We start from the raw sequence: 16211 nt of genomic DNA on the forward strand, positions 1-16211 counted from the left end.
CTCCATGTGTACACTTGGTAACTGTTCTAATAAATTGGAATGTCCCTGGGCTATAGCAAATTTTTTCAAGGTGAGGAGAGAGGGACAGTTAGCAGTGCTTTATTGATCCTTACAACATACACGAAAAGAACACTTATCTATAGTAGTGCTAGATCTCCTTGCAGTTATGTGACAACTTGACAGTATTATCCCCCACCACAATTCCCTTTAACATTTTGATATTTTTTTTCAAAATCTCCTTGACCTACCTCACTTACGAAATGGTTGACCCCTTTAATCAAAACACTACCTTGCGCAATCGAAATCTGAGCGACTTCCATGTTATTGTACCGCTGCAACAATAGAAACGAGTGAAGTATGCCTGGCGACTTTGGCCGGCGAACTGAAGTCAGTTGAACATCATTGTTAAAATCATCTATTGTTACATGTATCATTGCAGTAGTGACTAAAACAAAAATTGTTGAACGAATTTAGTTGGACAAGGAGACGATACTGCACACACATTCCCTCGCAGCGATCGATACACAGTAACGGAAGTGACACTACTTTTTGACCCGAGTTATCATAACCCCGGAAGAACAAGAACGCACATGCGCGAGGCTAATTAGCATAATTTATTTGGATGTATAAACAGGCATGGCCATTGCGTTAATTTTTTTCTTTTTGCTATCAATTTCAGTTACATGCGTATTTATCGATATTTATAGGAGTTCAAAGTGAATAAATATCGATACTAAATAACAAGTGAGTTGCTATGTTTGTTTTGTTGGTAATCAATTTGATCGGGGATTTATCGTCGGCAATCCGATTCACCTCGGCGATTCACAACAAGTTTGCGGGTTGACGACATTGTGGCCGCTTGATTCATTGTACAAAGCCGATGTACATAGCACTTCTGTTCCCATGGTATACATATTTCAACAAAATATTAATGACATTTTTTTATCAGGACACTTCCAAATTCTTAATTATGTTTTTGGAGTTCCCAGGCCATCGGTACGGTGTGCTGGCCGTGATAAACTGAAATATAAACTAGGAAAAAAACATAATTGCCAAAGCCATCGGTTGAATGAAAGGTGTTAAAACGTGCTAACTTTGTCCTTTGTGGTCTTTGGAGCCTCGCTTAATCTTTGTACTCTGCAAGACATCCGGGAACTATGCCCGTTATATGCAGTTCAATTGATCACTGCGGCCGCTGAAACCTGGCCGTTGGCTGCGTTAGACAGGTGGCCGTTCTATGGAGTGTCAATTACATGGCAAATTGCATGGGACTGCTGCAGGTTGACCGCTCCGGAGAGGTGACCGTTCTCTGAGGGTGGCCGCTAAGACAGGTTAGACTGTATATTCACTGACTGGCTATAACACAAGTTTTTTAATTTTTTTTTCCTTTTTATGATGTTCCATTTCAAACTTTATTTGACTTGATACAAAAACAAAAAATACAATGCAGTAAAATGATATAAAATTTATCAGATATAAAAATATCTTGTCTTTAATTAATTGTAGATTGACAATATTTGTTGGGAAAAACTGATTATTATGCAAATAAAAATTATGCAAATTAGATGCATTGTTATGCAAATTGGCCGTGATGCTTGATATGAAGTCTGGGGAGAACACTGCAATTGATAATTTTAGGCGCGAAAATAGCAGCCATTTCACAGGCACTTTAAGCCCTGTTTTTACTCTGCAGTGTAGATGTTATGTAATAGTTACAGAGATGCTGATACCCAGGGTGTTTCAACTCTACCATATTATAGCCCTTTGTGTTGGCGTAACTTGTTCACACATTTTGTTGCGTTTCAAGTTATGCCTGTGTAATGAAGCCACAACCGATTCAAAAGGTACATATTGTTTCACATATCATGTTTCTGCTTTTATAAAAAACTAGTGCCTACAGCATATTTTTTATACCACTTATTCAAATTAAAATATCTCTCATCCAACGATTCAGCTTCATTATTTTCTTTTTCTTTTTAAGGTCAATTGACTTCTCTGATGTTGAAATTCTATTTGCATGTGACCTTATGATCTTTGGTGCTTTTAAATGGCGCCCTCTATGTCATAGGTGAGCTGGTGCCTGTCCTTTGGGAAATGGAGATTTCAATGCTTCCACAAAACATACTACTTAAAATCATCACAAATTTATCGAAAAACATCAACTGTCGATTATTGTCAATTTAACCCGCCCACCAACGTACGTCTGCACTGCTAGCTATTATGTACCCTGCGCAACTAATGTACTATGTATTAGTGTATCGTTTTCGACGGCAGACAGTCACGTACTACAGTCGCAATTTATCATTCAAGTTGCAAAATGAAATAGTGTATTATGGGTGTTTCTGTACCGAATACAGTAAATAGTAAACAAAAATGTCTCAGTAATGGTTTGACTGAGTATTTTTTATTCAACACGATGCATGCAATTTTAACTTTTCCAATAGTCTATAAACATGGAACACTTTATCGATTCTTTATTTTTATGCAAATTATGAACAGAAATGAAGTAGAAGTTTGTTTGTCTGTTGCCTTAAAATAATCAGTAGTTGCCATGATAACAATTATAATAGGTTTATTGAGTACTGAATTTCAACTGACTTTTCTTTTGTGGATAAGAAAGGAATTGGAGTAGACCGAAGTGATGGCACTCAAAAATCAGGCTTTATGGAAAATGCTGACTTTTGCTGTTACATACATACATTGTACATACATGGTAGTTGAAGATAGTTTCACTATTTTCATCGCTGATAGATATTTATGTTTTGAGTTCCATGTGTGCATTGTCATTTCTTGGATGTACGTGTGTCTGAACTGATTTTGTTCTAAGAAAGGTACCTAAAACATGCCAACCTTGTTCTGTATTGTGATTACCGAAAGTGATTTTGACAAAAAAAATGGTTAAATCTAATACTGTAGAATACTTTATTTTCGCTTGGAATTTATTTTTGCTGAAGGGCTGCTTCAGTGAAAATAAAATCCAGCGAATATACTTTTTTTCCTGTCTCACATTCAACTCATCAAAAATCAGTGAAAATAAATTCCAACAAAACACCCAAAAAGCTTATCCAGCTAAAATAAAATATTTTACAGTACTTGTATTTGTCTAGAATCATTTCCCTGGTACATGTATAGACCATTTATATGAAAATCAGTTTAATGTGCTTCCATAGATGCAGCAAATTTTTCAAAATTAATTGGGAATGTGTTATATTTGCTTGACATGTAAACACAGACACATTTTGCGGTATAAATATTATTCAAGATTAGATGCACTCAGGGGATCTCTGTTTAAAGTAATTATTATAAAGAGCTCTAAAACATTCCGCTGCGTTTCCTGTGAAAGCACATGCTCACAGAGATCTTACTTTTTATGCTTAAATTACCTTGAATGAGAGTAGGGTAGGACGTGCACAGTCAGTTGGTCAGTCAGTCAGTCAACCATGCATGGATATTTTGAATTCCTTTCAGGTCAGCCACCCCAGATCACCTATGCTTGTCAACTTGTAAGATAGAATTCAGTGAGTGTATCAAGGCTTAGCAGAATGCATAAATACCTAATTAATCTTGTTCAGAATGCCACTTGGAGTGTCATTGGACGTTGCCTAGCAGTATTTGTGATGAATCTAGCATAATAAAAACAAGACCGCTGATTGTCAACAATTATTACATATACACGTATGTGTAATGCTTTAATTTTTGCAAAGAACTGATTTTGTGCATTCTTTGCAAGTCTGGGAAGAAATGGTATACAATGTACATGTAAATTGTTTAATCATAAATTAATAACAAGTTCAACTTCTTTTTTATTTGACATGTTTTTTGATTACTCATAAACTAAAAATTACAGAACTAAGGAAATAAATACATGTACAACATGTAGTAACAAGCTCAACTTTAATAAATGGGAACACAAGACAATATTAAATCCAGTGTATTTTTACCTATGGTATACATGTACAAGACATCCACAACACTGTTAAAAACATGTGTTTTTAACTACTTTAAAATACCATATTTTCACATGGAATTTATTTTCACTATTTTCACTGAAGGGAAGAATCAGTGGAAATAAAATTCAGTGAAAATAACTTTTTCATATATTTCACATTCAACTCATTCAAAAATGAGTGAAAATAAGCTTCATACAAAACAACCAAAATGTCTTTTCAGCGAAATTTAATTTAGCTAAATTAGGATTCTGTTAATTTATGCAATGAGTCAATTTGCTGAATTGGCATGTAGCGATTTGAACAGTAATTACAAAAATGTCATTGATATTTGAAAGAAGCTGTTTATTTTATTATTGATGTGGGATAATTGTATTTATTTAATTTTCATAATGGTACGTGAAAGTACATGTATATACAAAAAATTTAGCAAAAAATAAAAAATCTTTTGGGAAAGGTTCGATTGGGAAATGGGTAAACATTTTGAAAATAACAGAATTGTTTTCTTAACAAAACAATGCATGTACATTCACATGTACAAATGAATACTATTGGACAATATGAAAATAATAAATAAATTTTTCTGAATATATATTTATGCATAGTAATACGCATGCAAATATATTGAAGGACCTTTCCTCCTTGTAATCAATCATATCGTGAGATGTCCCTTATGATTCAGGTGTATACGGCAATTAAAATTAAATCATTTTATCATGGCATTACACATTCGACACTGCTGAATTAATTGATTCTGCTGGTACAGTATGTCACCAAACAACATTGTACATTGTTTGTGCATGTACATGTACACTAAAACCTGTCTGGACCAAACAACAAAAACATAGTAAACATTAACTTCGCAGAGGTCTTTATACAGACAAGTTATTTGTAGAAGGAACTAGAAGATGGGTTTCCAGTTTAGAGCAGTTTCCAGTTACATAACTACATGTATATACTGTAAAATACTTTATTTTCGCTGGAATTAATTTTCACTGAAAAGGCTTTTTTGGGTGTTTTGTATGAAAATTATTTTCACTGATTTTTGACAAGTTGAATGAGAAATGCCCGGTGTAAGAAAAGTTATTTTTACTGCATTTTATTTACACTGAATCATTCCTTCAGCAAAAATAGCGAAAATAAATTTCAAGCAGAAATAAAGTATTTTTAATACAGTACTAGTAATTTATATAGTTTTCACTGTCATTTAGGAGAAACCTATAACAATAGAATTATCGGTAGTTAAAAATATCACTTTTTACTAAAAATGGCAAATTATTAAAATTAGAGAATTTGAAGATATGAGGTTGTGCCTTTGGTAAGGAAAATTGTAATTTTGTAGTTGGAGTTGATCATGTGATGAAAGATTAACACTTGATATTATGATATCATGGTATGTATTCTATTATGAACACACCTTTGGTCCATAGATGTATCCCATGATGCCACTTGATTCAACCAGCTTTACAAGCAAGTGATGTCAGGTAATAACCTGCCATGAAATCTCCATGCAATATACATATCACATACAGAAATTAAAATTAGATGAGCTTTCTCTGGAAATCAATATTGACGTGATTACATACATTGATCTGTGTCAGTGCACCCTGTATTGTGCGAGTACTGCCATAATAGTTAAGAATTCAAAATGATGTGAAATTTGACTTTGGATTAAAAACAGTGATTTGCAAGAAATCCTGATGCAAGTGGTTGATTCTAATAAAAGCAGTGATAATTATTTGGCTCAGGTGGTTTTATGTTTGGTGGAATAAACATGCTCTGAGATTCTGTTCGTGCTGTGTGAGGATTCACAAGAATAAAATCTGTATAAGTATAGACTATTTAGCATTCAGAGGTCAGCTAATTGGTTCAATTGCCTTTCATGCTGGACTGTATGCCATTCTTACCTGCTGCGATTTACATTTTGCATTCAGGTTCACGGCTGGATACCACTTTTGTTCAGCATTAAATGTACAGGTTTATGAATGGTTCACCTTGAAGTAGAAAACCTCCTCATAAATGCAAATATCCAGAATTTATTTATTTTGCAATATAAGAATATTCACTTAAAAATGTTGGGGGGTCACCAGCCTAAGTTTCAAGATAATGATGATTGTATTTTAGTGAATGGTGGCCATTTTGTCAGTATAACATTTTACCATACATGTCGGTTTCTATTGCAGAGATATTATGCCTGACAGGGATCGTGTTAACCCCATATTTTGCTTCCCAGAGTTGGGGGTCCAATCTCTAATAAAGTTATCCATGGTCAAATTTCCATTTCTTAAAATGTTGTAAGTGGGACTCGCGTTGCCGAGACACTAGTGCAAATCCGGTGCCATATTGCAATTTGTATTCTGGTGACATAGGCTGAAAAAATATATATTGTGACTAATGGGGTACTTTTAGTTGTCCTGAATTATTTCAAACATCTGGGTTTTAAAAAGTATAAAAAATGTGATTTTTCTTTAACATTGTATTATATGGAATTGTTCAAAAATAGCGATTTTGAAAAATGTTAGGACAAGTTTCTCAAAATACATGTACACACACAAAAGTTATTTTGTTATTTCTTGGTATCTCGGGTCAATAGCTCCTTGGTTTTACAAAATAAACCAATGAACATTGTTATGCGATTTATTACCAACTTTCTCAACGGCAATTCAATGTGCTACATTTGTACACATGTATCCCCAGCATGTCCACCCCATCTTTGGTAGTCAACCACATGTCTATCAATCATGGTTTTTGATTCTCATACTCGATGGTGACCATAGTCCGCTTACCTTAAGGTTGAAGACTAATAAGATGAAATCAGGTTTCTGTGGAAAATACACTTTATATGTACCAGTGGCAAATGAAACAACTAAAAAACCTGCACTGTCATTGCTAGATACAGTATGAATACATGTAGGTTTTATGTTTACATGTCATTGCTTAGAGATCCAGTATACAATAAAACAAATTTTAGATTATCTGCAATTCTATTACCCTTTTCACCACCAGACTTTCTTTCCCAAATTTGTCTGCAGTTTTGTCTTGTATTCTCCACTATTTCTGGAAATGAACCCTAATTTTGGATCCAACAGACAAAATTTGAGTTAATTTTCAGTTTTTACTTAAAAAAAAATGGCTAATTTTGTTTCAATCTTCTGAAGGGAAAGGTACAAACTATAAACAGGACTAATTTGTGAATTTGTGATGAAAAGAGGGAACTGGTGATGAAAAGCGCTTCTATCATACAAATATGGTCATGATTTCCGTAGTAACGGTAGAGATACATGTAGCATTTTCCCATTAGGAGTTATTACTTTATAGGCGTCCAAGCTCCATATTAATAATATATATATTAATTTGGTTCACTGCACTTGTCATTATATTTTGAAATGATTAATCGTTATTATTATTTTGCTGATTAGAATTTTAGCTGTCAGGACTGTTCAGACGCGAGTAATGAACCGTTATTTTCAAATGGGTTTTAAGTAAACTATTTTAACATTTGGATATACATGTATTCTCTACTTAGGCTAATTTTACATTTTCAATCATTTAAATAACATATGCACAATTGAGAGGAGGACCAGATGTTTTTTTTTGCTTGTGTTAGATGTATTTTAAGGTAATCTTTTGCATGCATTTGAACATGAACATGAAAATGGTTTTTAATTCGTCTGTCGGTGTGGTCTTATGTTTTGTCTTCTGTGAAGCCATGTGTACTTCTCCAGGTATCTTGGACATGCCTGGACTGATCACATTCAAATTTCATACAAACATCATGCGTCTTAGGAAACATATGCACTTCCATTATGGGACCTTGTTGAATGTCATTTTGTTTCTCAAATTTAAAATGGTTGACAGGCGGCCATTTTTTTTTTATCAAGTGCTGTTCTGGAGCCTTATCTTTTATGTCTTGACTGATCATGTTCAAACTTTATATATGGAATGCATCTTATCACACGTTTTCACGTTTTTTTGGGGGGGGAGGGGGCTCTGATTCAAGATGACCGAAAGGCTGCCATTTTAATCTTAAAATTGATCAAAATCAAAATCCAGTTTTGAGTCGTGTATGGATGGATGGATACATCTCATTGAACATCATGGAACCTTAATGCAAGTCATTTTGAATGGTATGGAAAGCATTCAAAATGGCCGACTGGTGGTCATTTTGTTATAGTGAATGCAGTTCTCAAGCCAAATCTTCAACCATTAATGTTAAAATTATGTATATATTTCTTAAACTAGATAACTCACAGGGACTATGTAATGCAATTACTTGTTTATATAAATAATGCACTGGTACCTTGCATAACTAGAATTACTTTCCCCCTAGCAATATAAGACTTGTTTACTGCATCACTTTACAACCTAATTTTACCATCAATTTGCTTCTATTAACGGTATTTCAAATCAGATAATGATTAAATACTAATTTTATATGGAAACCTTGACATACAAAAAACCAAAATGAATTTATATTATCAGGAATTTCATTCAAATTCTTTATTTTCCCATGATTTAATTTGTCGCCATGTGAATGCAATTAATCAGATTTAATATAATCAATAAATAGGGTCAATGTGTATCATCGTATGTCAAAATTCTCAATAAATGTTAAGTCGGTGTCACAGTGCACTGTAATTTGAATCTTGTCAATCTCTCAATGGATTTGAGATACAACACGTTTTCACTACTTACTACCCCAGTACTTTCTTTTTCTATGCACCTGGTAATTTTCCCACAGTTTTTAAAGAGCTTCCATCGTTTCTGTAAAAGATAATGAGCATATTTTCATATCAGAGGCCTGTGCTTTTTGATTAGATTGTCTTTCTCAAGGGAATTGCAGGAAATTTTGAAATATGAATGAGAGATTAGGAAATTCACTGCGTTATAAATGTTTTTATTGGTTAGGAGTAGAACATTTTAAAAATTCACTTTTTCTTTTAATTTATTGTGTGTGCGTGTTATTTATGTTCATACCATTTTGTCTGATCATGTTCACTGCATTTTTTTTTGGGGGGGGGGTCGTCTACATGTCAAGCCTGCCGTGTCCCATGAATTTCTAATGGTCAATATCAACTATGTTCTAATTGTTTCAATATCTCATGTTTTTATGCATGAAATTGTCTTAAAAAATGTAAAGGAATAGAAGATTTATTTTATCTCGCGTACATGAACGTCGTGTTCCCAAATAATTTAAAAAAAAAACACTTTCCATATAAAAAATTTCGAAAAAAGTATCTCCTCTTTTACATGAACCTCAATAGTACAGAGTTTAACTAATAACATACGGTATAGCTGGCTTGAAACTAGCTTGGCTTGCTTTCTTGTTTTAATTATTTATAAATTTCTAGTAGTCAAGTCTTCAGAAAAGGCTAACCCTGGCATCAGAATTATTATTGGCCTTTTGTGACTTTGGTCACTTCTAATTTGAATCTATGCTTCATCTTTGATTTTTTCTGTGCACATTCTGGGCACCCCGGAAACTGCCTTTGTATACATATATTTTTAATACGCAACTCATTTTTGAATGTTTGTTCTCAGGTGAATAAAATGATCCACTTTGCGATTAAAAAATACGATATGAACATTAAGACATTTGAAATAACATCACCTGCCAATTCAAGCAGAAGCCTTCACATTTAAAAGCGATTTTGATTCTCAAACTTGTCATTAATCCAAAAACTCCTAGCTTTGTTCCTCAATGTTTGTGACTTTATCATCTCTAGAATCTACATGAAGGTAATTATAATAATTTGATTTATTAAAGTATTAAATAAATCACCTTTGAGGGTCTGATAGATGTAGATTTCTATGTGAATCCCACTGTACAGTTGATTTCAGGCGTACCTAATTACGTCTTTTCTTTCTGTTCATCATATGGCCACCCTGTGGTGTCTTGTGCTTTAAAAGGATTATGGATGCATCATGTTATAATAGCTGTTAGACCTGTTTAATAGATCTACATTGGTATGTTCTAGTCATTGTGAATTAATGCATCATTATGTACACAGAAATCAAATAAAAGACAAAAAGTTTCAGCCGGGTGTCGCAGCAATCAAGTTATATACAATGTAGATGTCCGATGACTGTTAAAACCTGCCCACTATCATACATCTGCCAGCTGAGCAGTTGTTATTTTTGAGGAAATGGTTTGTAAACTTCTTTTCAGGGTTATTCTTAGGTCCTGAGAGAAATGGTAGTCTCCAAACTCATTATTAGCTCCGCTGTCGACATGGTCGAGCGGAGCTTATCATATGAGTGATTGTTCGTCATCGTCCGTGTCAATGTTTTACTTTTTTGACTGCTTCTTGAAAACTACAAGCCTGAATGCTTTGATACTTGGTGTATATGTACCTTGGGTAGACCTCTCTCAGATTTGTTCATTTTGTAATGATATCTTTAACTCTTTAATTTTGGTGAATATTTTTGTCATTTTTGGTAAAAAGTTATATTTTCGACTTCTTGTTGAAAACCGCAAGTCGAATTGCTTTGATATTACATATATAGGTACTACATGTGGACCTCTCTCAGATTTGTTCATTTCATAATGATATCTTCAATTCTCTAATTTTGGTGAATATTTTTGTAATTTTTGGTAAAAAGTGATATTTTCAACTTCTTGTTAAAAACAGTCCCATTGCTTGATACTATACATATTGTACTCTGTGAGAAATACGGTACATGTTCAAAACAAAAAATTGCATTTATTGTATTTTGAATCATTAAAATATATTGTATTACATATTTTGAACGTAGAAACACCTCTGCACATGCTCTACTAATAGAGCATATATGTTTTATGTTTTATGTATCTTGTCATCTGTTGCTAGTAGACTCAGACATTTACATTCTTAAGGGACTGTGGGTTAGACAATATATTATTCATTCTTGAGTGTAAGCTGTGCGGACATGAATATGCATATATGTGTCTAGTGTTATTTAGGCCAGACTTTTTTTATTCCTTGTTTCTCAAGTTTTTATAAGGCAATTTTTTTGAGGAGGGCGAAAAAAAAATTATAATTAATTCTTTTTTTCCCGTTAGATTTGTGTGATTTTCAAAGAATTGTAAACGAGATCATTGATCGGAGAGAAGAAATGAAATAAGATTTTATTCTATGTATAACCTTGTTTCTCATCTGCGTGAGACTTCGGTACTTTGATCATGATACTCCCACGAAAATGCAACTTGGATTTGTTATGCGGTGGGCGGTAAAAAAATGAAGATAAAAATAATATTTTTTTTTGTGTTTACAAGAGAGAAATTACCCTGAAAGAAAATTTTATTTTTATTTCATTTTCGGCTCCTGTTCATTTGGTGGTTTCACGAAACAAGGGATAATAAAAGTCTGGCCTTTTGTGCATGCACTACTAATAAAGTATATGTATTTTTTATGTATGTCGTCATCTGTTGCTTGTACATGTAGTTGCAGACATGCACCTTCGCAAGGGACTACGCTTAAACTACATGTATATATTGTTACTGTAAATATTATCTAGGCAGTGTAAACCTTCTACTGTATGTACATCTCACCTAGATACATGTACTAATAGGTTATATTGTGAATATCACAAAGTACATTGTATGCACAAAGGTACATGTAGATTGGTGATTATATTGACTGACATATACAATGTTAGGGGAGGCTCATCTGATTCTGTTCATAAATATTTATTCTCTGTTTGTAATAATAATTTAAGAAGAGATAACAGTAAAAAATGACAACAAAAAACATGCCAACATATACATATATGTGAGAGTGTGCGTTTTGTGATGGGATTCTATTATTTCTGCATTTTCAACCAAATTAAACCAAATTTTACACGTAAATATACATGTAAGTCGATGTACACTGTACATGTACACAAAGCATGTTTCACAAGTAAGTTGCTTGACCCAACATGACAGAGTTTTATGTAAATAACTTTCATTATTATCCAGTACTGAGTATATGGAGATAGTGTCACTAAATATTGCCAAATCGAGGCAGACTTGAAAAGCTTTGCAAACAAATGGCATCTGTGTCACCGTTGGAGACTATTTAATGGATGCAAGGTTTTATGTTCTCTTTCTCAAACACTGTGTCCAATTAATAACACTTTTGGAGACAGTCTGCAAATTTGCTTTATATGCAGTACATGTGAATGATCTATGGTCATCAGGGTCATCAACATTGGTAAAAAAAAGAAATCCCATAAAAAAAAAAGAAATCCGGAGGTGGGGCAACAATTTAGTCAGAGTAATGTCAATTTGAGGTCTAAAGAGGCTATTTAAAGCCGCTTGCATAATAACATGGAGCTGCTGCATGCACTGCTTCTGCACTTACATTTTTGTTAGACTTACATGCTGCATGAGAAATTGCATAAGAATATGTGCTTTATAAACACAATGTGTCGGGTGTTTACATTCTAACTAGTGTAAGATCTTTGCAATATATTCAACAACTTAAATACCAACAGTGAATTAGTGCGAGTATGCCTTACATCTGGAAGCTTATCTAGAAAGGTTAAAATCCTCTATAAAATATAGCAGACCATAAAGTGGTAATTACAGGCAAGCTTAACTGCCTCAATAGATTGGGTAACAGGTCAGTGTGTCCTAGAAATTGGTTTGTTTTGTTGTATTCTTCTGAAAGCCCATGCAAGAAGGGATGCAATCACTTTACTCACGTAATGTCATAATTCTAAATTTAATTGTTCCCTAGACTTTGAGAAAACAGATTTGTGCAATTTAAGATAATTTTACTTGGCGCATATAAAGCACCATGTATGGATATTTCAATCACACAATTTATGTAAAAGTTGTACAATGCAGTCTCAAGGCATCTATCAGTTGGTTTTGCTTTATCGTAAAAACTTGTCATTTTTAAAGTGAGGATTATTTTCATTAATATTTAAATTTATTCCTTGTTGTTTTGACTTGTATACTATAATACATGTAAGCATATACCTTAAATGGTCTATGATGTAAGTTACAGTGTGCCATAGTTTTGCGGTATATTACAGGATATTTTCATCCTACCATACAAGAAAATGCGAATTCCGAATATGGAATTATTATGCGCCCTCTAATAATAAGCAGCTGTCGATACTCTAGCTGTACTGTCTTTGTGCATACTTTGAGGTATCCTCGTAATAACCTCATATTATTAAGCACAGACTCTTGAAAATTCTAACCAACATCTTAAAGATTCTGCAAGTTTTTTGACCAATGGCCAATCATAAAAAAAAACTCCAACACAGCAGAAATGAACAAGTATTCAAAGCCTGTGATTGGTTGATGCATTCTGTTAAAAAAATTTTGAGCTTCTTGTGAATTCCATTCTAACTTTTTGTGATTAGTCATAGCCATTGAACGTTTGTTCATCCCCACAACCAATTATTCAACTACATTTAAAAAAATTTACAAGTGAATTTATTAAATTGTTAAAAAGTATTGTCAATATAATTATGTTATGTATTCTGTGTTGTAGGGTTGCAGATACAAATGCATCAAATGCAGTGGCTCGTTGTTTTAACAAATGTTTTTTTTTTTTTATTTTCGTTTGTAGCTTGGTTTGGATGTGATTGAGTTGCCAGCAGATGAAGCTTTACCAGACTGTGTGTTTGTTGAGGATACAGCTGTAATTCACAATGGAGTGGCTTTGATAACCAGACCTGGCCATCCTTCTAGACGAAAAGAGGTAGGTCCCTTTCAGACTCTGTCACTAGAGTAGAAACACTCGCAATGTTTGAGTATTATCGGGCCATGTGCAAGTTGTGGGTATAATTGCCATTGTACTCTACACATGAATTACATCTCAATCTGCATTTTAAATGTGTCATATCTTTCCCGTCATTTCTCAAGTATGCTCTGAAAAAATTTTGTTAAAATTTTGTCCCACTTTCTTAAAGCTTTATAAGGATAACACTTAAATAAGTTTAAACTGCTTAAATGACAAAGGTACAGTAATTGACACTGAGAGGTCAAAGATCACCAGCCCCCAGGCATTATTTGTGCAACTCTTGTCAGTTATGTTTCAAAGAATGAAAAGCCCCTCTGTTCTCCCGAACATTGAATGTCTCAATTAATGGAGCTTTTCATTCCTGACTTCACAGATCTGTGTTAGTCGTTGAGATATAACCGTCTATGGTTTACAATACACTTTTAATTTATGCAATGTTTAATGTTGAATTGTGTTATTTTGTGAGTCCTCCTTCTTCTACACATTCCCATTAGTCTCCTAGTTTTCTGCATGCATTTTTATCAGACGGCTACTGTGCCTGTCGGTCTAGTTTTAAAGCATTTATGAGGTCCTTTGAATTGAACAAACAAAACGTAAATATGAACATTAAACTCAGAACATATAAATCAGAAACCTCTATCTGGTTCAATCCGGTTTCATTACATTGGAAAGTCTAATAAAGCAGCTTTACACGCACCATGTTCCAAGATGGCCGACTTAAGTTACTGCATTTGCTATACAAGTTTGATGTGGTCATTCATCCCACAGATCAATACTCAACACATGTTGAGTTGGTCCAGTGCGAATTTCATTGAAAATCATTGAAAACAAACTCTGTACAAAACAAACAGAATTTCTTTCCAGTAAAAATATTCACATGTGCAGTATGGGAGGGGGGGGGGTTGTTGTGATGAAACTCTGTACTATTTCCGGTTATTCCACAATATGCATTCTCAGTATTTGCATTATGTACTTTAGTATACATTTAGTAACCAGGAAAGTTTACTGTACTAGATAATGTGTTCTATGCTAAGTTTTACTTGTTCACTGGGTTTTAAATTAGCGCATTTCCAGTCAGTGAAATAAGCAAAACCCAGTGAATAATTAATCCTTTTACACTATATGTTATAAAACTATCCTGGTTACTGTAGTCATGAGTACCATTAAAAAGACTGAAGGTTTGTATATTCTTAACAAGTTTGATTGTTTCTAAGCCTGTGCTAACTGTTGTTCCCTCCTGTGCATGAATGCAATTGGGTCTAACAAATATGCAAATATATGAGATTCTTCCAAATTTTAGCTCCTACTTGGTATAGCCTGAACTTGACAGATGTAATATACCGTAAAAATTCAGCCGCCTGGTTATTTGACGGATTTTTGTAATTTATTGACCTCCAAAATTTTGCCCTCGCCAGAAATTGCTCACTTATTTTTACTAAAATGGTTTGTTTAGAGACACGACTTTCTATAACTATATATAACCCAACTTTTATATTTGTTGAATTTTCACTCTGAAAAATTGGACTTGCCAAAAATTTATCGGTATTTTGTATTCAAAAAACTGACCATTTTTCAAAGCAAACTATTTAAAAGTGGTCAAAATTTTAGAGTTTTTATGGTGATATCATTGTAGAATTCTGATAGCATATGGAGTTGCTTTTTGAATTAAATGTCCATTCTGTCATAATTTGATCTATCATTAAAGCAGTTATACAAAGTGATATTGAAAATAACTTTTCTTCAGTCTGCTGGCGAAAAACCCTCTGATAAGGAGCTAGTAAAAAATAATAATTTGGGGGGGGGGGCACAGTATTCCATTCCATTAACTACTTGTATGTAAAGTCTTGATACAGAACAAATGTATATCAAGAACACTTGGGAATGCTTTTAGCTGCTTTAACATCATCCAGTTAAAACGGATGTCAAATTGAATTCCAAAGGAGTCTCCAGAACTTTGTTAAATTGAGTATAGATTTACTGATCCATATACATTTGATAGGCTGTCAGCTGATTCCATTCTTCTGTAGGGTACGAAGGATGTGTTCTAAAACAGGGTAGGATATTCAAATAAATAAATTCATTGTTCCTACATCGATAGATTAAGAGGTTTTAATATCATAGTATCATATTCATGATTGTAGTTTGAAATCAACCTGCTTAGAAAAGCATTATTAGGTAGCATTATGTTGTGGTTGCTGAGAAAACATGTTTTATACCAAATATCATATCAGGTTTGTTTTGTCAATAATTAACCATGGTGATTTTTAATTTGTGGATGTATTTAGGGATAATTGTATTTGCTCTTGAACCATTAGAATTTAGAAGCACATTTCAAATAGTTTTGCCTCTATTGCTATGTTCACATGGCAGCATTCTATCGGAGCCGAACTACTGCTCCTCCCACTGATTAACAGGAGATTATTTTCAATGCGTTCACATAGTCGAAGGCGAACGAGAGCCGAGATCTGCCAGAGTTAAATTCAGTTTGATCAGAGCCGAACGGAACAGTGCCCTCAAATAATTAGTATGAACAAAAAAAAAC

The 16211-nt window shown here is 33.6% G+C and overlaps 1 protein-coding gene across 2 annotated transcripts in view; it reads left to right on the forward strand.

The window, feature by feature from the left end:
• The window catches only part of LOC100367681 (N(G),N(G)-dimethylarginine dimethylaminohydrolase 1-like), a 44441-nt gene that overhangs the window by 17939 nt on the left and 10291 nt on the right, over positions 1 to 16211 (forward strand). For both annotated transcript variants that reach the window (XM_085492247.1, XM_085492246.1), the window contains exon 3: positions 13496 to 13627. In XM_085492247.1, coding sequence (XP_085348373.1) covers positions 13496 to 13627 — 132 coding nt within the window. The remainder of the gene's footprint in view (positions 1 to 13495; positions 13628 to 16211) is intronic.

Source organism: Saccoglossus kowalevskii, chromosome 17 (genome assembly GCF_978046115.1).
Source record: "Saccoglossus kowalevskii chromosome 17, keSacKowa6.1, whole genome shotgun sequence".
In the NCBI taxonomy this organism is placed as follows: Eukaryota; Metazoa; Hemichordata; class Enteropneusta; family Harrimaniidae; genus Saccoglossus; species Saccoglossus kowalevskii.